At 53.3% G+C, this 27287-nt stretch overlaps 1 protein-coding gene across 2 annotated transcripts in view; it reads right to left on the bottom strand.

Moving 5' to 3' along the window:
* Positions 1–27287, bottom strand: part of STK32B (serine/threonine kinase 32B) — a 119055-nt gene that overhangs the window by 11512 nt on the left and 80256 nt on the right. For both annotated transcript variants that reach the window (XM_081812645.1, XM_081812646.1), the window contains 5 exons: positions 21062–21165; positions 13695–13811; positions 11447–11572; positions 8485–8616; positions 6725–6789 (listed from right to left, as the gene is read on the bottom strand). In XM_081812645.1, coding sequence (XP_081668771.1) covers positions 6725–6789; positions 8485–8616; positions 11447–11572; positions 13695–13811; positions 21062–21165 — 544 coding nt within the window. The remainder of the gene's footprint in view (positions 1–6724; positions 6790–8484; positions 8617–11446; positions 11573–13694; positions 13812–21061; positions 21166–27287) is intronic.

The following is a 27287-nucleotide window of genomic DNA, read 5'->3' as shown; positions in this document are numbered from 1 at the left end:
ATAAGGTCTCTGAGTATTCCCATACAAAATAAGGTACCTCTGTTTTACTACAGAGAACTGATTGAAGGGGAAAGAAGACAGGAATTTAAATAATCGAAGTCTGAGCAGACCAATGACAGCATGCGTTCCTAAGACAAACAGGGTCGTATGGATGCAGGGCTATTTGTCAGGGACTGCGTGTCACCCCTCAGCCCACTGGGAACATGCCATGCTGTATTTTCCTGGGTCTTTCACTGCCTGGGGGGAATGTGTCAGGATCGGGGGCCCCTTTTCAACCAGGCTGCAGTTTCCCTTGATGGAACTGGCAGAGGGCCCTGACTCCCGGGTGATTTCCTGATCTCGAGTGTTCATGGAACTATCAGGATTCTGCAATCCAAGCGCCTGCTAGGCTGTCTTCATCTGTGGCTGAAATTCCTCCCGCTGTTCCAGGTCACTGAGCTGCTTTTCCCTGGCCATTTTCCTGGGCTTTGGAGAGGCGCCACCTTGCTTAGTGGAGCAGTGATTCCAGAAAGCCTGGCCTCAGCTAACACAGTCACCTGGGCCCTTCCCCTCCGCCTCAGTGGGCAGTAAAGCCTCGAGACCTTCTGAGATTCAGAGAGGCCACTATAGTCAGAGTTAGGCTTTTATCAGCTTCCCTAACTGTGAAATGGGGGGGGGGGAACGTGCTACGAATAGAATCGCGATGAGAACGGAAGGAGCAGATGGGGGCGGGGGCTCCTCCCACCCCACAGGTTAGAACAGACATGCTCTCAGCTCTTTGTTGGCTCTCTTTCCTGTCCATCCTCACCTATAAATGACGTTTGGACCCTACAATCAAATCTTAAAGACTGGAGAGAACCTAAATGCGCTGGCCTTGATTTCAGAAGGCGGGGTCCTTGAAGTTCGCCCTTCCCTAGCAATGGGGCCGGGGGACGTGCCAGTGGAGAAGGTCTCCCCTTTACAGATTAATCTTCAAGATGCAGGCAGAACACTTTCCTGCCTTCCCCATGGGCTGCCAAAGACATGAGAGGGGTATCAAAGTATCTGCCCATGGCACAGACCTTGTAAAGTCAAGGATCTCTGATACCCGGGCCAGCCCTTGATGTGGAGCCCTAGGTGCAGAGAGGCTGGGACCATCCCTGCCCCCACGCTCATGGCACCGAGGGCAGTAGGACCAGGGCCTGCCCCGTTCATCCAGTTCCTGAGCCTGAAAGGAATCATAATGCTTCTTGGCCTCCATCCCCCAGTGGCTCCGGGCCACAATAGAGGGTCCTTATCTCACTGCCGGTGTCCTCCGGCGAGGCCACCTGGGCAGATGAGGTCACAACACATTTTGATTGTTCGTCTCTCTGTGGCCTTGGTCCAGGCATCCCACCCTGGTCCCCAGCTGAGCCTTGCGGTGGCTTGCTGCTGTCGTACTGTCTCAGGATGGGTAAGGAGGGCAGACTGCGGTCATGTGAACGTGTACGATCTTGTGCCTGTAACGTCCGGGTTCACCGACAGGCGATGTCTACGCAGCTAGTGGAAATTCCTTGTTCAGCATTAAATATGCGGGGCAAGGGGCCGTTTTGCACTGGGCTCTGGAGCCTGATTACCTCCATGGAACCCCAGCCCTGCCCCCTCTTAGCCATGTGCCCTCAACCTGCCCTTCTTCACCTATAACGGGGTGGGAGGAGGGGCAAAAGTACCTGGCCCATAGGATGGATGGACAGACTGCATGGCATAGACTGGGTGTCCAATAAAAGTGTGCCCTTGCGGCCATCCGCTCTGTGCAAGCCACTGCCCCACCTGGATGCACCGGAGACACCCCCAAAGACACCATGTACGGAAGTACCCCCTCCCTTCAGGTCCTGAAGCTCATTCTGTCAGAGTGTGAGCCACGTGAGAACAGAGGCGGGGCTTGCTCCCAGCTGTGTCCCCTTGTATCTGACCTTGAATAAACATCTGCTGAACAGCTGGATGAAAGCACACGCAGTAGAAAGAGCCCAGGATCTAGGGGATGGGAGATTAGATTTCAAGTCCTTCATATTTCAGTTCAGAGCTGCAGACGTGGGGAATCCTAGTAATACGCACCTCAGGAAGTGTGGAAAGTAAGGGTCAAAGCAGTGACTCCTCACCAGGGCAACCTGCCTGCTGGGGAACATCGGGCAACGTCTGGGGTCAGTTTTGGTCGTCACTACAATAGAGGTGCTACCGGTATCGATGGGCGGAGGCCACAGATGCTGGTAAACCTCATACAATGCAGGGGACAGTCCCCGCATCCAAACATTGATGTCAACCGTCATCCAATGTCAACAGGACCGAGGCTAAGAAATCCGGATTAAAGAAACGGGATCTCAAACCATAAAACCATATACCGATGTCGCTTATTATTATTAATAGTATTATTTAGTATAACAAATGGCAGAATTCGATTTTTTTAAATATAACATTTTCAGGGCCTCCAAACGTCACTTTAATGTGGTTTTAAGTCTGTCGGTTTCTTTACAAGATAACACAGATAGAAAATCCAGCTCCTGAAACTCCTCTCTCACCAGGGGCTCCCGATTCTGGAAAACTCTGTCATATGCTATTGAAAAGACCTTTTGGAAAAACTGCACTCATCTCTTTGGCCCAAAATAGGAGGACACGACCCACAGTATGTTCCTCAAGCTAATGGAAGCCTCAGATGCCAAGGCCTTCAAGTCCCTGGACCAGTCCCTGGAAGCAGACGTTCCACCTGGCCTGGTGGCCTTCTGTCGGTTGAGACCAGAAACCAGTAATAAGCTGTGTTTCTAGAAAATCAGGCAGTGCTCATTTAAATTTTGCTCTCTGTTTAGAACCTGAGGTCCAGAGAGGTCGGACCCAGGGCATGTCCTCCACATCCCCACAGTGGCCCCTCTACGTCTGCATCCCAGCATCTCCCCTGCCACCTGCGAACATCCTGAGGGCACTGGTCCTGCTCGATCTGCTTCCACGTCTCAGGGTCCAGTCCAAGATTACGGCTTCCTGTTAGAGGACTGAATGAGAATCTCCTAGAGGAGCTAGCGTGGCTGATGCCTGCCCGCATCCCCTGGGCACTGCATACTGAGGATGGCTTCCTCATTGAATGCGGGGGAAGGGGAACCTTTTCTCTGCCCCAGGGCTCGTTCTCGCTAAGGAAGCACACAGGCTCTGTGCAGGGGCCAGGTAGCCGTGCAGGGGTGAGGCCCTCGGGAGCACGTCTAGTTAAGCCCATGAGGGCTCAGAGCTGCAGGTCACTACCCCAGAGCGAGGGAGACAGAGGGCTGGAAGGGTTGCAGTTTTAGATAGGGATTCTTGTGACCAGCTCAGAACCTGCCAGAGGAGGCCCTGTTTGAGCACACTCGGCCTCTCTCAGCAGAAGTTCTCAAACTATGAGGCGTCCAAATGACACCAAGAGCATGTTAAAATGCACATCACCAGGCCTGTTCGCTGACCAGCCAGGCTCTGACTCAGAGGGTGCGGTGTCCATTCCGTAAGGCGGCTGTAACACATCACTACCATCTGGGGGGCTTACAACAACAGAAACGTATTGTCTCTTGGTTCTGGAGGCCAGAAGTCTGAACTCAAGGTGGGCAGCCGGGTTGGTTCCTTCTGGAGGCTGAGGGAGAATCTGGTCCAGGCCTCTCTCCCAGCTTCTGGTGGCAGCTGGCCATCCCTGGCGTTCCTGTCTCCATACCCTTGCAGCTTGGGAGTCATACTGGAGTAGGGATGATGGCCCCGTCCTCCCGTAGGACCTCATCTTAACTAATTATGTCTGCAACAACCCTATGTCCAAATGAGGTCACGTTCTAAGGGACTGGAGGCTAGAACTTCAACATGTCTTTCTGGGGGGCACAATTCAAACCATAACAGGTGCAGCAACTGCAAATGGTAATAGCCCCTCCCCCACATTCCCCCGGGGTTTGTGATGTATACTCCTGTGACCAGGGCCCTTCCTTCTGATTCACCTTGGTGGCCCTCTCTGCAGCAGGAGCCGGCCCAGTTTGCCGTGAGCTGATGGCCTGGTGCGCGGAGAAGGAAAGCTGACAGCCGCTGGAGGCTGCCCGGGGCAGTGGGGCCCCAGCGAGTGTGAAGGGGAGCCCGGCTCAGCATCTCAGCATCCCCTCCCCAGTCAAGCCCCCGGCCACTGGCGGATGTCAGATAGGAAGGTTTAATGTTCCAACTGCTCAAGTGCCAACATGGCAGGTGCTGCAATCACAGGGTTGCAGAATGGGGTGGGGGACAAACAGGCCCCCCGTTTTTTCTGGGTTTAAAAGGAAAACTCTTGGCTTTGGGAAAGCTGTGCCTCACAAATGGACTCCTCACAGGCATGTACAGATGAGAAACTGCAGCAGGGAGGGCTGTGCTGGTTGTGATGTGGCTCCTTTCCCACGTTCCCTGTGGAGCAGGAATGGGGTTGGACGTGGAGGGGTCAACATGGTGCTCAGACAGCATCCCGGTGGGACGCAGCGAAGCCCTGCACCGGGATCCTTCCATATGGCAGGTGGGAGCGAGCCTACCAGCCTTCGGGGCCCCTGGGGGCGTGTGGGGGGTGGGCAGTTCAGGTGAGCAGAGAGGGAGGGACACAAGAGCAGGAACCACAGCTCGGACCCCATGCCCGCAGCTCCCCCTACAGTCAGCCATCTCTTCCCAGTCTCCTGCGGCTTCCGCACACGCTGATCCTGGACCCGGACGCCTCCTGTCTGGGAAACGGCTCTGCTCTCTTTCTTTCTTTCGCCAACCTCTGTTCACTGTGCCAGCCTCACTTCAGATCCAAGACGACACATCTCTAAGGGGTCCTCCACACGGCTGGGCGATCCTACTACATTTCCCTGATCCACTCACTTCTCCATGTGAGAAAGAACATCCTACTGGTTGAAGGCACGAGACAGTGGCGTTCCTGCTAAACGCAGCCAGATGCGACCCCTCAACGACACAAGGAGGCGTATCTCGTTTTCATTTTCACGTAGGAGGAAATCATTTGGATTCTTTGGATTCCAAAGGAAGCATCTTCTGGCACACAGCACAGGGTGACACACACCCCTGCCTGCTTGGGCCCGTCCCTGCTCAGGCCTCCCGCAGGCTCGCGTCGGCCAGCAGGTGCTCTCTGAGGACCCCTCCGTCCACGCCTGAAGGGAGGACGGGTCCGGAGCACGGCTGCCCGGAGCCCATGGTGCACAGTCCCCGAGATGGCTTGAGCAGAAGTTCCTGGAGCCGGGTTTCTAGACTGGGGAGGGACCGTGAGCCTCAGAGCCGGCAGGACAGCAGGGAAATGATGGTGAGCTCTGAAACCACCCCCGTGTCGGTGGCCACCTTCCCCAGGCCTGATGGACCGCGGTCACAGAGGCCCTTCTCGTTCTGCGGGCCGGAACAGGGACACCAGACAGACGCGGTCCCGCAGGGGTGAGGCTGCTGCTTCGGCCTGGTGTGTGTATCTGGGCTGACCCGGGCACCCCCCAGTCAGAGAGCTGTCGCCGCCCAGGACAAGTGACCGACCTATCCCAGCACCTTATGGGGAATGGGGCCCTGCCCGGCAGCCCACTGGCTGGAACCCAAGCAACCCTGAACGGGGTCCCTCACCTTCCACCACTGCCTGCCCCCGTGCATGCCTCTCAAAGTCAAACTTCTTCACTGGCAGTGGTGTCTACGTTTTGCTTCTCTGTGTACCGTCCTCACTCCTGGCCCTCCACGCCCTTCCCCTCCTCGCCCCTCTGGGCTCAGCCGGGCGTGGTGCCTCGGGGAGCTTCCCTGACCCCCAGGCTGAGCCCGGCACCTGCTGTGAGAGCCCCAGCCGGGGCTGCCGTGTTTCTCCTGGTAACATGCTCTCTGTTGCTGTCACCTGCTGTGAGCGAGAACAGCGCAGTCCGGGTGCCGGCATGGCTCCCGCTGGGACTTACCCATCCGGCGCTCCTGGAGGGCTGGAAGCGTATGTGAGAGGCCCTGCGAGCCCAAGGCCCAGTTCAGTGTCCGTCAGATGCAACTGGTCTGCTGCTCGCCCTGCCTGCAGGGCTTCGGCGCCCACCCCACAGTCCCACCGCTGCCCGAATCCTGCTCTGGCCAATCAGCCCCAGTTGGATGAGCCGCTGACAGTAACCCTGCTGGGACCAAGCCTGAGTCTTCTGCTTCCTTCGCTGACCGACCCTGTATGGGCAGTGCTGGGGCCCGCTCAGACCCCACCCGAGCCCCTCCTAACCCGGTGCTGTCCCGGGTCCTGCCAGCCCAGTGATGCCGGGTCCCTGCCCAGCCAGCCCTCACCACCTCACCCCATTAAATCATAACAACAACAGTAACCTTTCCATGAGGACTCTGACCTTGTCAGGCATGGTATCCACAGCCTCATTTAATCTGGCAACAACCATACTGCAAGGGAGGGATTTCCATCCTGTCTATGCTGAAAATGAGGCTTAGTGAAGTGAGCCGTCCCGTCCTGTACGGTCAGCCTGGCAGGGGCAGACCCTGGGCGCTTTCCATCCAGAGCTCTGGCCCTGAGCCATCCCTGAGTCTGCCCCGCTGCGCCGGCTTCCCTGTGGGCCGGCCCGGTCCTGCCATGGCTACCCCACTTTGCATGAAGACCCCGAGGTCCAGGGGATGAAGGTGGTGTCTGGCTCGCATGGCAGAGGCAGGATTAGAACACGGGGCCACCTGCTGCTTCCCTTCCCGCACCATGGCTGGCATCGCGGGGGGCCAGGGACCACCATTCTCCCGGGGAGACATGCTGCCATCTGGGAGGGCTCTGTCCAGCAGATGCTGGTGGAGGACTTACTTCTCTCTGTTGAATATGATGAATTCCTTCCGCACAGTCTCCAAGCACTGCTGGAGGTGTCCATTCTGCCAAAGAGCAGAGAGGGGAGCGTAAATGACGGAGCACCCTCCAGGGAGCCATGACAGAGGAGTGACCACGAACAGAGCTGGGTCTAAATGGGACTGCTGATGCCTGGGGCCGGGGAAGAGCTATGTGGCTGAGCAGCCCTGACGGTATGGGCGGCTATGAGGGGAGCCTGGCAGATGAAGATGTTTGCCTCAATTTTAAGCCATTAAATCCAACTTAAAAGTCATGTTGGAATGGAATATGGGTTGAAAATCATGAAGCTGGGTTTCCCGATTGCTGGACTGTTCATTAGGCCTATTACGAAGTGGGATGGGAGGGGGGTAGAATTTCAAGACCACCCTGCAAAGGTGCTCACCCTCTTCAAGAACAGATGCCAAGAACAAGTGCTCTGTAACCCAGGTCTTAGAGGCTGCACGAATGCTGGATGGATACTGCACGCCTGTGCAGAACCCCACCCACCCTCGTGCGTGCTTGTTAACACGCACGCAGGTGTCTCCAGGCCAGCTTCTGCATTAGGCTCAGCAGGCCTAGGGCCTAGGGCCCACAGTACTTTTAGGGGCTACAAAGATGTTTTGATTTCTTTTAAAATAAGGAGGGGAAAGAAAGAACTTTTAGCATTGAAAGCTATCTTCATCTTCATACCCATATGGTTGTCAAAGATAATTTTAAATCTTTTTTATGGGGGAATAGGCAGCTGTGGGTTGAATCATGCCCCTTAAAAAGATGTGTCAAGGGGCACCTCGTTGGCTCAGTCCGTTAAGTGCTTGGCTCTTGGTTTGGGCTCAGGTCATGATCTCACAGGTTGTGGGATCGAGCCCTGAGTCGGGCTCCACGGTGAGCAAGGAGTCTGCTTCAGATGCTTTCTCCTCCTCCCTCCCCTGCTGCTCCACCTCACTAGCTCTCTCTCGATCTCCCTAAAATAAATAAAATCTTACCAAAAAAAAAAAAAAAAAAAAAGACGTGTTGAAGTCCTAAGCCCTGGTAATGGTGAATGTGACCTTATTTGGAAACAGGGTCTTTGAGGTCCTACTAGAGTAGGATGGGCCCTCAACCAATATCTGGTGTCCTTAGAAGAAGGCCCTGTGAAGGCCCAGAGACACGGACAGGAAACACCACGTGGCGAAGGAGGCAGGTACCGGTGGAAGCAGCTGAAGCCCACTGGTGCCACTGAAAGTGGGAGGGGCGCTGAAGGACCCCCCCCACCCTCGCCCCGCAGCCTTTGGAGAGAGCATAGCTCTGTCCATACCTTGATTTTGAACTGCGGCTTCCAGGACGGTGAGAGAACATGTTTTGGTGGCTTTAAGTCACCACGTTGTGCCCGGGGCCCATGAAAGGCAGCCCCCCGCCCCGAGGGTACCCCCACAGAACAGCCTTTCCAGAGGGTGCCCAGGACTGCCCGGCACGGCGCGGTGTCCCCCCGCATGGCATGCATTCTTCCACTCCTGCCCAGAGATGCACGAGGCCCCTGCACTAGGACTCGCGGCCACGTGAGCGGCTCCTACGGACATATGCACTGCAGCGGTTCCCTTGGTTTCGCTATAAAAACCACTCCATCGACGGAGCCATTTTACTGACTGCAAATGAAGGTGTGTGGAGAGGCCGAGTGACATGCCTAAAAACAGGCTCGCTCCTTTCTGTTCCCTGGAGTCTAGGATTCCTCCCCTCCCAGGGTCCACTCCCGAGACCCCGCTCACCAGAGGACAGCTGTCCTTCGTGCCGTCTTTGGACCTGTTCTTCGCCAACCTCTTCTTCTTTTTGTGAAGAGGCTTGGATTCGAGGATCATTTCTTCAAGTTCAAATGTGGGATCACAGTTCAATCTCCCCTTCTGAAAGCAAGCGGAAAAGCAGACTTGAGTGTCTTGGTTCCCCCCATCCTTGGACATTCATTCATTCATTCATTCCATCCATCATTCATTCAACGTAATGATTAACCACTACAGTGGGGTACACAGTTACGTCTTTTTTTTCTGGTGAGGAGAAGCACATTCTCCCTGCAGCCCTCATTCATTTATCCTCGTATCCCCCCAACCCCATTAACATCTACATGACTCTTCAGTCTCCTTCCTGTGAAGGTTCCTTTTGCCAGGCTGAGTTCAGTTTCCCAATCTGACTTAACCACTTATTTTATCACACACACATTCTCAAGTTATGACTATTTTTTCTGTAACTATCCTTTTTAATAATTTAGTTTTAAAATGCCATTTATGGCCATAATCCTCCCAGTTCCCCATGCCAGCTCCCTCTTACCCCTCAGCTGGGGACAGGCTAGGCTCCACCCACTTTGGTTAGGAGGAATTTTGTCTCCCTGACTTCTGGACTGTGCACCCAAGGTGCCAGGTGGCCGTTGTCCATCCTGGGACCCAGCTAGGGACGCCAGTCCCCTCAGGCAATACAGCCTGGTGGTTATGCCATCCACAGTCTGGAGGTGCACAGGGACCGCTTCCAAAAAGCTGGTCCAAGTCTTTCCTGGCCTGATTTATTTGCCATTCATTCATTCATTCATTCACTCACTCATTCATTCCTTTCAATGCAGGCTCTGGATATAGACTCCCTGTGGTCAATTTCTCACGGAGTAATCGTGGGCAAGTTACTTAACCTGAGAATACTACCTACGAGAAGCACTTCCCTGTCGTGGAACTTATATGAGATAATGCACGTGGAATTTTAGAACAATGCCTGGCACGCAGAACACTCAATCCCGTTGGACCATTATCATTCAACCATTTATATCTGTGTGACAATCACACATCAAGAACTTCTAGTGCCTTCTAGCACCACCCATTGCTCTGGGGTCTCTCTCAGGCAGAGGCCAGCCCAGGCTACATGGGCTCTGGCCTCCGAAGCTCTCAGGGGATGGCAGACGCACTGTAACAGAACGATATTAACTGCTCATGTACATCTACGCCCTCGTCCAGTGGAGGATCAGAGAGGCTGCGATTCACTCTAGGTAAGGAGGTGGGGGGCTGGCCTGGGGCGTGTCCCATCGGAGGCAATGCTTAAGGCTGCCTCCCTTCCAGAATGCAGTTACCGAGACCCTCAAATGGGCCAGTCGCTGGGTTTGAAGCGGTCTTGAAGGAGGGACAGGAGATGCCGGGGGCCAAGGAGAGGAAGGGCATCCCCAGAGGGGGAAGTAGCGTGTGCACAGGTACATGGCCGAGACACAGTGTGGCCAGAGGGCACACGGCAGGCGTCCGGGTGTGGCTGAAGCAGGGGTCCTCTGCACGTGTTTGTGTGGAAGTGTGCACGAGTGCGAGTGTGCGTGCGCTTGTGAGTGTGCGCGAGTGCGCGTGTGCTTGTGAGTGTGCATGAGTGTGCGTGAGTGTGAGTGTGCTTGTGAGTGTGCACGAGTGTGTTTGGGTGGGCTTGGGGAAGAGCACGAGGTGCGGTCTACAAAAGGCTGATGGGCACAACCCACGTTGGCCCCAAGGGTCACTCAGGCATCTGGCACACAGCCTTGGGGAAGGCTCAGCCCTGGCAACAGGGAGACAGCTTTAGGCAATTTGTGCTCCATACAAAGGACTGCATCGAGATCCCTGGGTTTTGGCAACCTGGCGTACGCCAGGCAGAAGAGGACCACCAAGGAGGCTAGCCTATTTCTCTGGCATATCCGGAGTGCGCATTCTGAGGGAAGCCAACCAAGGGAAGTGAGTCCAGAGCTCCAGCAGGTTTATTAATTAAAACAGCCATTACCAGGGTGGTATTTACTGAGGGCTCACTGAGTACCAGGTTCTGCTCCGAGTCTTGGGAGGCCTGTTGGCATTTACTCTTCCCAAGTTCGGGGTGTGTGTGTGTGTGTGTGTGTGATCTCTCTCATCTCCCCAGTACAGGTGAAGAACCCCTTCCGGTGTACACCCGAGGTCACAGAGGTGGGAGTGCACCCAAGTCTCTACGGCCTGTGCCCCCAGGTGGGACAGCCTGCAGTCTCCCTCCAGGACCCAGCCCTGGGTCACTATAGGTGCCTTTGTATGTTGATTGGCTTATTATTGGGACAAAATTCCTAGCGGACTGGCTGTCAACAGGGGGCAGCTGTCGCCAGGGGTGCTTGGCAATGTCTGGAGATGGTTTTGGTTGTCACAGCTGGGGAGGACTACGAGCACTTTGCGGGTAGAGTCCAGGGATGCCGCTAGTCTCCGATGGACAGGACAGGCCCCCACCCAAGAATCGTCTGGTCGTAAGGCCAACTAACTGTAGCACAGTTGAGGAGGCCTGCTCTCATCTGCAAGCTCCCTGACAATGGGCACCACGACTGTTTTCTTTACAGGGGTTCCCCTCGGGTCACACTGAATATGCAGGTATTCAGTGAATACAGGCCAGCTGGATCGGTGGGTGGGTGGATGAACGGGTGGGTGGATGCACATAGGTTGGTGTGATTCTCCCCGCCCAGTGCCTGGACCTGCGCACACAGTGGGTGTGATTCAATAAAAGAAAGGAAGCTCTGTGCCCACAAAGACCTTCTACAAGGAGAGAAGCTTCCCAGGTGGAATCTTGGAAAAGAGGTCCAAATCCACAGTCGATCTCTGCGTAATGTGAACGCTTTGGAGCTCCTGTGGCCATGGCCAGCAGAGGCCTCCCCGGCCAGCTTCGGGGTGTTCCTCCAGAGCAGGGCAGGGGACCCCGCAGAGGGATGGCATGCCAGTGGACCATACCCCCACTCACATTAGGCACAAAGCCGGGCGTCAGCGCCTTCTCGAACACAGCGTCCCAGTTCATGTCGGCCAAGTAGGGTGCGCTCTGAACGTCACCGAGGCTGGACAGGCGGCTCTCAGGGTCCTTGGTCAGGAGCTGCGGGCAGAGGGCAAATGTGCTTGCCTGAGCTATGTGCCCCGCTGAGGTTAACGGGGACCCCGAAGGTGGAAGTCTAGCAAAAATGAAGGTGCCTCTGCTTTTTATGCTCCATTAATTCTGTGCTCTGTGTTGCCATTGTTGGAAGCATCACCTACACTCAGCCCTCCGTCGCCAGAGAGGAACCCAGAGGGCAGGCTGCTTCCAAAAGAAAGAGATTCTTCGGCAGGACCTGGATTTTCAGCCACTGTGCTGTCCCTGGGGACTAGCGCCCATGACATCCCACTCGCGCTGATGTCTGCAGAGGCTTCCAATTAAATATAAAAGGAATTAGCCACCTCATCGTGAGACTGTCAGCTTGGTAACGGATGTGCGAGAAAGTGTAATAGAATTTATCCCTGGGCAGCTCTGTGGTGACCTCTGTGGCCTGATGGAGTGGCCTCATCTGTAGCCAAGGGTATAAATTTTAGCTTCACCTCAGATAGAATTTTTGCTAATACGGGATACTGCAGTATATATAAAAAACAGCCACGCAGTACTACCTTGCACCCAAATGGGGCTTTCAGCTTTTCAAATATGTACTGGCTTACCCAGCACAAAGAACACTTGGGCTAACAGTGCCAGACAGGGGCCCTGGCCCCGGGCCTGCCAACCCCCCACTCCCACCCCCACCCCAGCTGCGAGGCGCGGACAGGCTGCTGACGGCTGTGCACCTGTTTCCTCCTCTAGAGAAGGAAGGCAACTCTTCCATTTCCAGCGCATGATTAGGATGGGACCCAAGGTGACTGGTAAGGGCCTGGCCAATGCTAAGGGGGGTGTGGCACCCGGCTGCCAACAGGTGGGAGCTAGAAGTCAGAGCGCCCCTGCCAGTTTGCCGAGCGCCCCCACCCGTCCCCCGACACTGCAGAAATCTCCCAGCTGTGCCCAGCGAGCAGGCTGCGGTCACACCATGTCGGACACCTGGCAAAGTCCTATCTGCTGGTCATGGCAGCCTTCTCCCAGGGGCTGCCCCAAAACAGCAGGTGCAGCTTTAAACAGACACTCCACTCCCGTGCTCCATGGGAGTTCCCTGTTCAGGACAACCAGCGCCCCTGGGTACAGGGGGCAGGGAGGGGGGCAGGCACTGGCATGGGCGTAGGGCATCCAGGTGATTCTAGTCGGCGGTGGGTTCTAAGGACCCCTGACTTCCGAGAAGCAAGTACTGAATCTCCTCTAAAGCAGCTTAGTCATGGCCAGCGGTGTAGGGAAGAACAGCGGTGTCTGGAGCGGGGAGAGCCTGGATTCAAACCTCGCCTCCGCCCTCAGACAGCCCTGTGGCACGGACGGGACTGTGCCCTCCTGAGCCTCTGTGTTCTCACCTCTAATATGGGCTCCCAGGGCTGTGAGGACTGCGAAGAGCCAGCGCCCGGCCCAGAACACGACATTCCCTCAAGTGTCCCGACCACGTGCCAGACTCCACCCACCCTGAGCATCTCGGGGGATCCCGAGGCAGGAAAGCTAAATGCCAGCCTCCAAAGGAGGGCACCAGAGCCCTACTGCGCCAAACTCGAGAGGGCTTCAGAACCACCCGGGAAGCTGATGGAAATACAAACCACAGGGTCCCCCCCACCCCCAGAGTTTCTGAGTCAGAAGGTCTGGGTGGAGCCTGGGAATCTGCATTTCCAACGCGCTCCCCGCTGTTGCTGCTTCTCCTGCCGCTGCTGGCCCAGGGGACACCCTTGGGGACCCAGTGCTTTGTTCTAGTCAATTCTAGCTCCTGGAAAAAGTCAGGAGACGCCCCATTTCTTAAAGCTCAGCGGCTTAAAAGACCATCCGTGGCAACAATTTTAAAGAGCCGTACGCGTTAAGTATTTCTATTTATTAGGAGCCTGCAGTGGAGTGAAAAGAGCCCGGGGCCCTGTTGCCGCAGATGTATCTCCAAGCGGACTCTAGCACCCAGTGGCCCTGTGATCCGGGACGCGAGACTGTGAGTGGGCTCACGATGTGGTGTGAGCGCTCTGCCTACTTTATCCAGCCCACCACTGGCATTCCGCTCCTTGTCTCATGCCTGAATGTGCTGGGAGGCCTCTTTCTGCACTGACTTCGGCCCCCAGGCCTGGCCGGCTGGTGGCTGTCCCCTTACCTTCTTCAGCAGTGCCACCATGCCTTTGCACCACGTGGAGGAGTAGTGGACGCGCTCCACCTTGAACATGTGGAGGATCTCATCAATGGGTGTGGCCGAGTGGATTTCATACGGTCTCTGCAAGCAAAGGACCAGACAGGGAGTCAGAGAGAAGCCAATCGGAAGACACCGCGCATGCGGTTAAAACGGTGTAGACGCCAGGGGGTGGCTTATTCTTTCCCTTCACGTAACAGTGGGCGTTCCTCTTCCACTGCAGAGCAGGTGGCCCTACCCATGTGCCAACAGGGACCAGGCCTGCAAGGTGGAGCCAGAACTCAGCAGGTGGGTGCTGGAGCTTAAATGAACTTGGCAAGGTCACATACCCGGTAAGTGGCAGAGGCAGGATCCACACCCAACAGCCTAACTCCTGAGTCCCTGCTCCAGGCCTGGGGATGGGGTGGCTCTCACCATCCACTGGACACCCAGCGTCACCTCCAGTCAAGGCCCCTACCTGCTGGTGGGCCTCACACCGTATTTCCCAGCACTGGCTGAGCTGGCCAGGAGTGCACAGGGCCGGAATCACCAAGGTCTGGGTCCGGTAGGGTGGATGGATGGGGGGATGCCGGGCTTCTACCTACCCTCTCCCCCCTCTCCCCCAGTGAGGATGCGTAACTCTGTTCTCCAACTGGCCAGCTTGGCAGAGCATTAAACCTCCTGGAGCATTTTTCCAACATTGCTTGGGCAGTTTCTTGCTTCCAAGAACCTCTCAAAACTTGGGATGGGACCCTGGGTACAGAGCCTGCACACTGTCTGAACTCTGCACCTGCTCCCCCACCCAGGTTCTCTCCCCCTCTTCACCCTCCACCCAGCTCCATGGGCCAAGATGCTTTGAGGTTTGCATCACGGTCAAGTGGCTCAGGGCTGGAACAGGCAGTCACTTCTGGAGCACCTGTGGCCCACCAACTAGAGAAACCGAGAGCAGTGAATTCATAGTTGTCCGCGTGAACCTGATTGTCTGCTACGAAATTCCTGCTGGGGCATCCTCGGGGGTGGGCTTGTCTGGTACTCATTTCTGTGTTCTCAGGCTCTCCGGCAGCCTCCGCCATCCCGCAGAGCACGATGACAAGCTTGATGAGTCCATCCATCGGCAAACACTGATTGGACAGCTGCAAGGGGGTGGAGCCTGTACTGCGCTCACGTGGCTCTTAAAGCGCTGGCCCCAGCCCCGTGGAATTGGGATTCCCAAAGGGTTGCTGCTCATAGGAAGTGCCAGCCCAAGGAGGTGAGGGCATCCTGAGCCCTGGATGGGTGATGAACCCCTGCGACGGAGGAGCATCTTTATCTTCATCAAATGGGGCTCCTCTGGGGAAGACGGCTGTACCTTCCGATGCGCCTACCCAGAAGGGGACCCTTTCCTGACCTCTCCTCCTCTTTCTTCTGTCAATCGAATTGGGAACTCCCCCTTTTGTCCTATAATCTGCAGAGCAAAGCCAAAACCTGTGGGCTCCCTAGAAAGGCCAGCTAACTAGACATGCTAACATTTTTTACATATGTCTTCAAACATTTTCTTCCAATGTCATGGGAAGTGGAGTAGGGCTCCAGTAAAGAACACTTTAGAATTTCTTCCTGAGGCTGTTGCCTTCCCCTGCCTTCGCAGGACCCGCCTCACTTGACCAGTAGCAGCTACCATGATTAGAAATAACAGGAGTGAACATGGAGAGCCGAGACGGCGGTTTCTGGACTGTTGCGGATCGCTTCTCCCCAACTTTTTGCTTCTGGAGAAACCGTTCCTCCCATCCTGTCCCAGCGGTACCTGGAGGTGGGAGGAGCTTGGGAGATGGAGCAGTCTCACCTCCTCATTTTAGAAGTCGGGACACTGAGGCTGGAAGACAAACAGCGACCCTGCCCCCATCCCACAGAGATGCAGGTTCTCCTTCCCTGCTGTTTCTCCGACACCAGAGCCCGCCTGGCCGAGCGCCTGGCTGGAGAACCAGCCAACAACAAATAGGAAGGTTTTTCTCATCATTCACACTGCATTCTGTCATTCCTTCTTGGTTGCCTCAAGGCATCCATCAATCTGCTTTTCCATCCCCTCTCCAAACCCACCACTCTCTAGCTCTGTCCTCTCTGCTTCTGGAGGGAACCAGACCAATAAGAGTAACAAGGGTCATCATTATGGTAACCCTGATAAGCCACGAGGCCAACACAGTGGTTAAATACATTCACAGATAAGCTGGGAACACCAGGCATGGGATATGCTCTGCAGCTTGTGGCTCTAGGCTCAGCCTTTGTCCATGTGGGTGGTTGCAGAGAAGCCCAGCTCCTTCTACGAGAATATCGGCAAATCCTGAGATCACTATTTCACCTGCTCGGGGAAAGAATTCTATTGACGCTTGGTTCTCATGCATTGGCCTTAGGATGTGTTGACTCAGAAAAGCAAGTGGCATTTCTAAGGTAAAGTAATTACATGTACTGCTGGGGAAAGTGATTTTAGCAGCAGGGCACCAGATATACTCATTATGGAGTGCAGGTGGGTCTCTATTCCAGGACTGAACTCAGTTTACAAAAAATGCCAATTTACGGAGAAATCGAAGAGAGGGGACAAGAATTGCTATAGACTTGTTATTTGAGCTGTTAGAGCTGAGCTGGGCTTTGAGGACCATCTAATCCAATGTTTTTTTTTTTCCCCCAAAACCTTTTTACTCCAAATCCCAAACACGGAACAGATGAAAGTGAGGAACACTTTCTCGGGTTATGAAATCTCCAAAGCCAGAAGAAGCATTCCCCACCCCCCCAGAGCTGTTGAACCACCTCTGCTGGGTCCTAGAGATCCAGGAAACACAGCCTGAAAACCTTGGAACAACCCACACACTCTTTCCCCTCCCTTAATGGAGACAGAAAACCCAGAGAGTGAGGTCACAGAGTCCATTTCCTCCCAGGTTCTGACTCCTGGCACACTGCTCTCTCTGTCTCTTTACCAAGGGACCAGAAGTCTGTGTTCAACTTGAGGACTGCCTCTCTCCATCAGCTTTGTACACCATTACCATTACACTCCCTGTTCTGCTCTGCGGTTGAGCCCGTCCAGGGGGTGTAGACCCAGTTCTTCGTTCTGCACTGCAGCCTCTAGGGGAGCTCCACACACCCTCTTTATTCATCACCTCTCTGCACCCTAGACCTTCTCTGTCTACAAGACCCCAAGGAGATGAGTTGACTGGGGTCAAAGGCAAGGTCAGGGAGGTGGCTGGGAAGAAGCAGAGAGGGTACAAGGCCTCAGGGCACCATGGGGAGGGGTTGGGGGCCCCACCCTTTGTTTACATCGAGAGTCCACTCTGTGCAAAGCAATGTGTCATGAGCCTGGCACTCAGGATCTCATTTAGTCCTCTTGGTTACTCTATGGCAGTGGTCCGCAAGCGGAGACAATCTGTTCCCCAGGGGATGGTGGATGATGTTGGGAGATATTTTTGGTTGCCATAACGCAGTGGGGGAGATTTCTGCCGGCATCTGGTAGGGAGAGGCCAGGGATGCTCCTAGCATCCTGCACTGCACAGGACCGCCCCCAGCACAAAGCATTCCCCAGCGCCACGTGTCCACAGTGCTGAAGTCGAGGAGCCCTGTGCTTTGGGCCTGAAATCCCGCCTGCCCACTTGGTAGATGAGGACTGGGCTCACGCCAGAGCATTCAGAGACCATGTGGCAAAGCCAGGATGTGAGCCCGGAAATGGGTGATTGCAAAGGACACTCGCTCAACCACCGTGCCCCACGTCCACCAACAGCACCACTGTCTACCTGGTAACCCCGAGTGTCTCCAGCTGACCTCAGAGGCTTCTACAGACTGTCCCCCGACTGTCCTCTGAATGCTGGTCAGTCAACCATGTTTGCTGTGTCCGCCACAGTGGCTCTTCCCCATCTGTACCCACACTGTTCCCTCCAGCAGCTCCTCTGTGACCCAGCTCAGATGTCTGTTCCTTCAGGTATTCTCCACGTTCCTGTGAGCAAGTCATCAGCACTTGATGTGCATCATCCTACATCAGAGTCATTGCCGGGAGCATAGCTAACATGCATGCGGGATGCGGTGTGTGCTCTGCCGCATTTTCTCACGCCATCCCCACCGTGGCCCATGGGTCGGCCTCATGATCCCCATTTCATGATGGAGGAGGCCGGGGCTCAGAGGAGGTCAGTGACTGAGCCAGAATCAGAGCCCCGAGGAGCCCCGAGTGAGGAAGAGAGCACAGATCTCTGCTCACGGGGCCCCGGGGCCTTCCCCCTGCTGCGCTCATCCACCAGGCGTGACCCAGCCTCCACTCCCAGTGCCTGCTCCAGCATGGAAAGGTGCTAAGTCAGAGAGGACGCCGGCCTGCTGGCAGGCCCCCCAGGGCAAGAATCACAGCCAGGAGCGGAAGCCCGCTGACATTCATCAGGCACGTGCTGACTAATCAGCACCATCGAAATGACTTAATTCTCAAAGCAACCCGGTTGGGTAAATATTATTATTAATTTTTTTCCCCCAGTTAACAGATGAGGATTGTTAGCACTCAATCGGTTTACCAGCTTTGGTTAAGATCACCGACGAGGTACCTGGTAGAGCTAGGGTTTGACCCTGTGAATTCCTCTAAGATCCTCTTTGTCTGTAATGAGGAGGCAGCTTTCGGTTGAGTGAGAGGAAACACTTTCTAGCCCTTAAAGCTGTCAGAAAAGGAAACAGGTTCTTTCTGGACGTAAGGAGCTCCCTGGATGCTGAGGGGAACCAGTGAACAGGTGGGTGATCACCTGTCGGGGATGCCATCTGGAGCCTGGCAGGCGGGAAAGGGGACAACGGCGTGCTGAGGTCTCTAAGGCCCTTCTCTGGGTCTGTGGGCGGGGAATCCTCTCCCCTCTAATCAGAGGGTGTGGTCGCAGTCCAGGGAGACCAAGGGATCTGTACTCTAACAGGGAACTTTCCAGGCGGCACAATCTTGGGTCTCTTTCTTTCACTCAGCAGGTGTGCGGAGTGAGGACTAAGATTCTACTTTGGGCTCAGAGATCCTACTTACGTCCCTGGTTCAGACTATAAGATCCACCCAGGCTCATGGGAGTCTCTGTGTTGAGATCTTAAGCCCATTGATGACACTCGATTCCTCGGCTCTCCCTACAGAGCATTTGGGAAGAGACAGCTGTTTTCCGGACTGGGACTAGAGTATTCCTGGGTCCTTAGCCAGCAGACTGTCCTGATCTTACCCATTCTGCTTCCAACTCCAACATCCTAGAATACACACACCAGAAAATTCCCATTATGGCTTTCATCTTTGGGAGGTAAGAAACTCCCTGGGTTTTGAGGGAATCAAGGAACAAAGAGGTGGATGACCACTCATCAGGGATGCTGTCACTGACATGATGGAGGAATTCTGGGGGGGAGGGACAGCCATCTACACACCCCAGAGACAAGTAGGTGTGCGTCTCGGTATGGTTTTTTTCCCAAATGGGATTGTTTCCTGTATGTATGAAAAACAGAGAATTAACTGTTTGCATAAACCTGTCCAAGGTGAAGCCAGACCCAGACATTTGTGAGAAAGGTTAACACAAGCACAGAACAGGCATTCTTTCATTCAGTCACTCCACGACTACACCCAAGCCCCCGATCCCATGGGGGCTTCTCTTTCCTCCCTTGAACGCGGCATTTGGATCTCTGAGTAGAAAACTCTGTCGCATTGAAAATGAAACGATTTATTTTGGAACCAGCGAGAACCACTCTATCCTTGGGGCTTTTTGCCAAGTCATCATCTATAACTGTTCTGACCTGTGAGGAGTGGCAGATGTTTAAAAAAAAAAACACAACACAAAATCCACAGGCCCCAAAATGCTGTCTCTTAGAACGAGTTCCCAAATCAGGGCCTAATACATATCTAATTGCAGGTCCAACCTCTCCCAGAAATGTCATCTTAACTGGTGATTTGGGAATTTTTCAATCCTGGCCTGGAGTCTGCCCCCTGGGTCCTCTCCACCCCGAGAAGTAAGACGGATAATCTGATGATAAGACAGCTTGCCTTGCCCCCTAGAAAGCTCTTTGCCTAAAAGAATCTTTTTCTTTTGCTAATAACATCTTGCCCCACCCTCCTACAAAAACCTTCCATTTCACAGGACTCCTTGGAGCACCTCGCAACGAGCGAGATGGGGTGCTGCTCGACTCACAGATCGTTTAATGAAGCCAATTAGATCTTCAAATTTACTCAATTGATTTTTATTTAACATAGAGAAGGTACTTTCAGCTGATGAACATCCAATCATGCTTGGGGCAACTGCTTGCCGAGGGCATTTGTATGACTGAGGACGTCAGATAAACAGCATCTGGAGGATGCCTATGTCCTCTGGTTCATATAGCTTTCAGGACCCTCAAACTCCCTCCTGACTGTGTGCATCAATGAAACCAGCAGATGACAAAGGGACCAGCCAAGAAGAAGATGAACTTTTTCATTCGGTGCCTGAGAAAACAAGTTCTTATATATATATGTGTGTGTATATATATATATATATACACATACATATATACATATATATGTATATTTTTAATTCTAAAAACATCATGTATAGTAATTATGCTTTTGAGGAATTCAGAGGAAGTAATTGAGATCAAGAGCAGAAAATAGTTGTTAAACTACAGGATGAAAAATAATAATACTTATTTGCACTCACATGGCTTTGATGGTTTGCAAACTGCTCTCATCATTCATTCATTCCTTCCTTACTGTTTATCACCCGCACGGGCCACCCCTGCCCTCCAGGAGTACACCCCCACTGACTTCAGTGTGCGTGGACACAATCACGTAGCCAGTGGCTCTGCGCCGGGGTCTGGAGAAGTGAAGGCGAGTTAAAATGCAAACCCTGGGTCTCCGTCGGGGGGCGGAGTGATCCCATGGTAACCTCAGCCTCATGAAACAGACTGAAGGCTTTTATCGCCGTTGTACCAAGAAGGAAACCAAGGTTCAGTGGTATCATTTTCCAATAATACTTGTGCAAAGAAAAATGCTTCAAAATTGGTTTGTCATAATTCTTTCTACTGAAGTAAAATTGAGTTATCAGTTGCCATTAGTTATCTCCAGCTATTAAATGAAATCACGACGCCAAGGTGTTTGAACTGCCACTGACGAGATGCTGACCTTTACGTAAGACCTTCCCCTGTGAACATCCATTTCCCCACGAGCAGAAGGAGGCGGCTGGACTGGAAGCTCGCTCCGGGCCCCGCTCATGTTCAGGGACCTCAGGCACACGGGCCATCAGAACCGGGCCCCAGGGCCTCTGACTCCTCGCGTGGGCTCCTTCCCAGCCGCGTGGCCGGCCAACAGCACCCAGGTCCGGTCTGACCTGAGCCCCGACTTCCAGGGCTCCCCATGTTGCCCACGCAGATACGTGTCTTACCCAGCCCCGCAGCAGCTCATAGGCCGTGACACCCAGGGACCACCAGTCGACGGGGTACGAGTAGCCGGGGCCTCCGTCCACATACACCTGGAACACTTCCGGGGCTGCCAAAGACAGGACAGAGAGAAGGTCACCGCATGCCACAGTTTACACTCACCGCCCCTCACAGAGGGGACCTGAGGGGGACAGGAACCCAGCCTCTCAGAGGGCAAAGCCAGGACTCCGTCCACCGTGCCATGTGGCTCCTGCCCTCCGTAAGCCACGAGCGGGCTCGAGAACAAGTCCCAGGCATCACAGGAAACACTGGTGTGGCCCCTGGGGGGCGTAGGGGTGCTCCAGTGTGTGGTGGAGGGGGTCTGCTAGGGCAGAGGCGGGGAAAGCCCCCTGAAGGAGGTGGATGGGTGGAGCATGAATCACTGTCAGCGTGAACACGGGTGGGGTAAGATCTGAGTTAAGATGAAGAAACCGCACCTCGTAAATGTCCCCCTGCTTCTGGCGCCAACACCGGGTCAGGCATCCCAACAACTGGCGACGCCTAGAACCCATGGAGACTGTTGCCTCTTGCAGGAAACAGTCTTAGTTTGGCACAGGTGGGATATGAAACTCCCGGGGCAGGTAAATCCACAGAGACAGGAGGCAGATTGGGGGCTGCCCGGTTCGGGAAGATGGGGAGTAGTAACTGTTTAGTGGATGTCCGCTGGGGGAGATGACAATGTTCTGGAACCAGGGAGAGGTGGTAGTCACACAGCATTGAGAATGTACTGAAAGCCACAGAATTGTTCCTTTGAAATGGGTCATTCTGTTCTGTGAATTTCACCTCAGCCGAACAAAAAGTGAAGGCGGGAGGCCCCAGGGTGGTGGATGCTGGTTCTTCAGGGCAGGGTGCCTGTCCTGGGGTACCCTGGGCCCTCAGATGTTCTAATGTGCCGAGTGGTACGTTAATCTCATTGCTCCACCCCCAAGTCGCTAGGCCAGGAGTGCGTCCACGCTGTAATTGCTCGTATTGGCTTCCAGGAAAATTTTGTGAAATGTGGATCCTTTCCAGCAAATTAACTTGCAGACGTAATTCCATTTTACAGTTGTCAGGGCAGACAAAATCTGTCCCTTGGAACCACAACATGTTGTGATTAAAGATGTTTCAGCTCAATTTTCAGACTGGCATTCAGCGGGCATGGGAACGGGGAGGGCTGGATGAGGCAGGCGGGGCAGGACACGCACGCTCCCATCTGGGCTCTTGGGTTAGCAGCCAGCGGCCAGACTCCGGCTGCCCTGTGGCGATGCTCCCCATTTGCTCCGTATCTTAGAGCGCACGTTCCCCCTCTGGTTCTAACGAGAACCTCTTCACAAGAGCCCACAGGGTCATGCTTGCCTGGGGCCCATTTTACAGATGAGGTTCAGAGAGGGCCAGCGGCATGAAGGATGTCACACAGCAGGGAAGTGCCAAGCTGAGGTGTGCCTCATGCATGGACAGAATCCTTGTTTGAAGTAAGGTTCATATCAACATTTCTTTAAGTACACAAAGATACTCAGTCCAAATTAGGGGGAGGCAGCATTGGGAATTGGAGGAAATGTCCCCTTTGGTTATCTGAGCCTTACAAACAAACCGACGGGCTATGCTGGGGAACAGTAAGCAGGTCAGTGTGGCTGGACCTGAGTTTAACAAGTTACGTAAGCTTCTCTTTGCCTCAGTCTGGTGAAATGTGGGTAATAAGAACAGTTTCTTCATTGGGCTGTTATGAGGATTAAATAAGAGAATATGCTGCCCAGCTGGGCCAGAGTGAGTGCTCCAGAAACCTCAGGCATGGCTTTCATTAGTAGAATTGGCATTCCGATCTCCTCTCCCTGTCATGCTTAGCCTCACCGCCATCCACCCCATCGCCCAGAAGCCTGGGGACCATCCTAAATTTCATCCAGACGCTGACTTGTGTATTTTTAGCATCTAGATGTCTGCCCAGTCTTTCCCTTGTAGATCAGCTTGACTTCAGAGGTGGCAATCTCACCTGTTCATTAAGCATCCTGTGAGCAAGTATTTGGTTTCTTAGCAGGCACTAGCCCTGAGCTGTGCTCTTCTGCTTCCCACCTGGATCCCACCGTGAGCCTGAAACTGAGCTCCTATCTCGAGGGACTTCCTTCCCTGCATCTCAGTCTGTGCACCTGCCCTCTTTTCTCTGTGCTAAGACTTCTGGAACATGGTGCTATCTGTGCATTCCCAGGGCCTGGATGGCTGGGTCCTGGCGCAGCCCATGTTCTCAGACAGTGCAGGGGGCAGGAAGGCGCCCATGAGCGCAGGGATGGCTGTGTGTGCCGAGGTGCTCCCCATAAATCCTTGTCATGCCCAGTAGCCACTGCCCATCTGGAATTCAGGGCACAAGCAGCATTCTGTCCTGGTTGTCATGACCAACCAAATGACAAATATCTGTGGCCTGTGATTGCACTCCCAGAGACGCTGACATTCTTTCCTCCCCTACACACTTGGGACTGATGACAGAACATGAAAAACATTTTTGCCATAATCCATATGCCACCAAAATGACCACTTTGGTGGCCTGGAATCATAGTGCGTAGAAGCGAGAGCATCATGCAGGTGTAAATTTGCAAGGACAGGTACGAGACTCTTCTCACATGTGGATGAATGAATAAGAGCAACCAGTTGTCCATTTCCTCTGCTGAGGGTTTTATGCATGTGACCTCTCTCGCCAGCATCCCAAGCACCCAATGAGACAAGTGCTGTAATGATCTCCATTTTCAGACAAGAAAGTAGAGGCATGAAGGGTGTGGCAGCTTGAAATAGTATCCCCTCTAAAGATGGATCCAAGTGTTAGCCTCTGGCACCTGTGAATGGGACCCTATTTGGAAATAGGGTCTTTGCAGATATAATTAAGAATCTCCAGATAAAACCGTCTCAAGATAAACTGCAGGGCCCGTCCTCAATCCAGTTACTGACGTCCTTATAGGAGAAAGGAGAGGGCCATGGGAGGAGGCAGAGATTGGAGTGGCCACAAGCCCAGGAACCCTGGAGCCACCAGAGGCCCAAGAGGCAAGGTGGGGTCCTCTTCTAGAGCCTCCAAAGGGCGCATGGCCCTGCAGACACTTCAATATTGATTTGGCCTCCAGAACTTTGAGACAGTGAACTACTGTTTCAAGCCACCATGTTTGTGAACTTCGTTGAGCAGCCATAGGAAACGAATAAGAGGGGCTAGGAACTCGCTCCGGCCATCCAACTGGTGTGGCAGACCTGGGGTTCGCCTCTCTCGGTCTTCTCACCTCAAAGTCCTTCCTCCTGTACTAAAGTGACTGCCAGGATGGGTCCCGATGCACCCTTACACCTTCCTACCCTTCCAGGGCCAGGTGCTCAGGCCAAGTACACAGTAGGCGTTTAATAAATGCACATCGATCGGCTCTTCCACCCCTGATGCCACAGAGCTAGTCCGGCTTACTGCTTGCGTGCCTCAGAAGTAGAGACAGCCTGTGGCCTCGGAGACTCAGCATGGCACAAATGAAGGGTCCCTCGCAGACCATCTTGTCATCGTGCCCCCTGTTTTGGAACTGGCCACCGGGCTGGATGGGGAGGAGAGGCTGCCTGGACCACCCACTCCCCAGCTCTACGGGATCCTGACGCCCAGGTTCAGGGATCCCATCATTGTAATGGTTAAATTCCAGTGTCGGCACCAGGTGACTCTACCCCGCACGGCTCTTGTACCCCTTCCTCCTCTGTGCAGACGTGTAGCCCTTGCTCAGATCTCCCGGTGGCCTCCCCACCAGTCCTCAGGCCTCCAGAGTTGTCTTCTCCAGTCTGTTCTTCTTGCTGCTGATGGGGGAGTTGGTTTTCTGATATGGGACACAGACCATGGTAGCAGTCAGCTTAAAGGTCTTCCTGTCCTCAGGGCTGTCTCACAATCTGTGTTCCTGGGAATACCACTTGATTCTTGTGAGGCGAATACATTTTGGAGGAGGAGGGATTCTGAGGTCAAACGTGTCTGGGAAATGATGAGGTTCAACCACGTTCCTTCCTGCTGGACTTGTCAGAGCCTTTAACGGGCTCATGTGCTTTACTGGCTCTCAAAAGTAGCCTAACTCAATAACAAACATGGCTTGGAAATGTGACTTGATCCTGGAGTCTTTTTTAAGTTTTGGTGGAGCAATGGAAGGGACTAGGGCTGGCAGCCTGTGTGGTTAAGTGAATCCAACTTCCGTGGTCTGGCATTCAGTGCTCTTAGTACCTGCCCATAGATCTTCCAAGCCATACTCTGCCCCTGGGCTTTCCCACGCCACCCCGGGCTCTAGCCGCTCATGCTGCTCACTGTTCCTGGAACTCCCCATCTGTCTGTCTGTCTCTCTCTTGTTCTCTCCCCTAATTCACCAGGGCTGTCTCACAAAAGGTACAGCTCCAGAGTTATCTCCTCCAGGAAGCTACTACAGTCCCAAATACTACAACGTTCATTACGTGCGTCATCTGCTCTTCAAAATACCTCTCTGATATTATTATTTCCTACGATTCTCCTCCCTCCAGATTAGATTTGGGCTTCCTCCTGACCCCACCTTCCCTAGGCATCTCTTGATGGCAACATTCACACCCCCGGCTGCATTTTTGCTCATTTGTCTGCTTGTCACTAGACCTTGAGCTCCCCGAGGGCAGGGACTGTCATGGTGTCTTGCTTGTTCTTCATGCATGCCTGCCATGAAGAAAAGTGGGAAAGCTTTGTTTACTGACTAAATAAATGAACGACTATAATACAAACCACAAACTATGTACCTTTCTATGTACCAAGCACTGTTCTAAGCTCCTGATACACTGCTAATAAAAACAGGGAATCTTCACGGAGCGTCTGCATGTACCAATAAGCCTTGCTTTAAGAGTTTCATAGGTATAAGCTCATTTAATCTTCGTAACGGCACAGAATGAGACCTAGCTGCTGTTGAGTCTGGCTGCAGAAGGAATGGAATGGGCCAACACGGCCATGGCCAGGCCTGGGCTTTCCTTGCAGGACAGTGAATGATGAGAGCACCCCGCCTCCCCAGGACAGCAAATGACAAACCAAGCAGATAACAGGAGTTAGTTATGGCTTGCGCAGAAAGGATGTCCAGGATCCAAGGTCTGGGTACCCCGATTGGATTACAGATGAACCACATGCCCCAAGTCCTTCTTGATTAAAACTTCTTGGCAATGACCTGGTGGGGGAACAGCCAACTCTAAATCTATCTTCAGCCGCTGGAAATGCCACCTCTAACTACCATCATCATGCACAAAATAGTCATGCAGAGCTTTCTAGGGCACAAAGTTCCTTCATACATTACACCTACCCAGCCCCAAAGCACCCAACCCACAGATGGAGAAACTGAGGAGGTAAAGGGGTAATTTCAGGGCCATGGAAAACGTGAGTGGAAAAGGCTGGACTGGACCGTCATTCTTATGGCTTTCAGCCTAGTGCCCAATACACCTCTTCCTTTATGGAGCATCCACCATGTGCCAGAAGTTCAAGGTTTTTTTTACATATATTATTTACTCCTCGGCAAAGCTAATATTTACAGAGCACATCCTACAGTTTTGCATGTGTTAACTCATTTTATCCTCAGAAGGACCTTGTGAGGCAGTGTTATTATTATCTCTAATCTTGGAAGCTGAGGCTTGGAGTAGTCAAGTTACATGCCTGGATGACGCAGCAGGGAGACTCAGTGCCTTATCTGAACCCTCCCTGCCCCTTTCTCGGGGGTCATTCAGAATGATGATCAGAATCCTACCACGTCTCCTTCAAAATCTAGACATTTTCCACCAAAATACACCAAACTTATGCTGAAATAAAAATAATTCATTATAAACATATATAATATAAATATATAATATAAATATATATAATGAATTATTTTTATTTTCACACACACAATATATAATTTATGTTTTACATCCCAAAATCTCTATAAGGTCATTGTGTTAAATCTGCTAATTCAACTGGAACTGAAGCCAAGAGTATGTATGAAGATCCAGGAATTCTACATTGGAGGAAATTAGGGTTTCAACATAACCCAAAAGAAAAATAACTAAGTGGTTCATCACCATGATCATGCACACTGATAAAAATGGTTTAAAAGCCTATGGAAATTGGCTCTTGAATCACATTCCTTGACGGCGCCTGTGTCCTTTCCTGCTACAACCCCAGGATCTTTCACGGAGTCTGGTGTGTGTTGCACACCCCATGAGTCCTTGTGAGCGCACGGGGCTAACACACTG

The sequence above is a fragment of the Leptonychotes weddellii genome, chromosome 2 (genome assembly GCF_054177405.1).
Source record: "Leptonychotes weddellii isolate Sample4059 chromosome 2, ASM5417740v2, whole genome shotgun sequence".
In the NCBI taxonomy this organism is placed as follows: Eukaryota; Metazoa; Chordata; class Mammalia; order Carnivora; family Phocidae; genus Leptonychotes; species Leptonychotes weddellii.
This window is presented reverse-complemented; position numbering and strand designations above follow the sequence as displayed.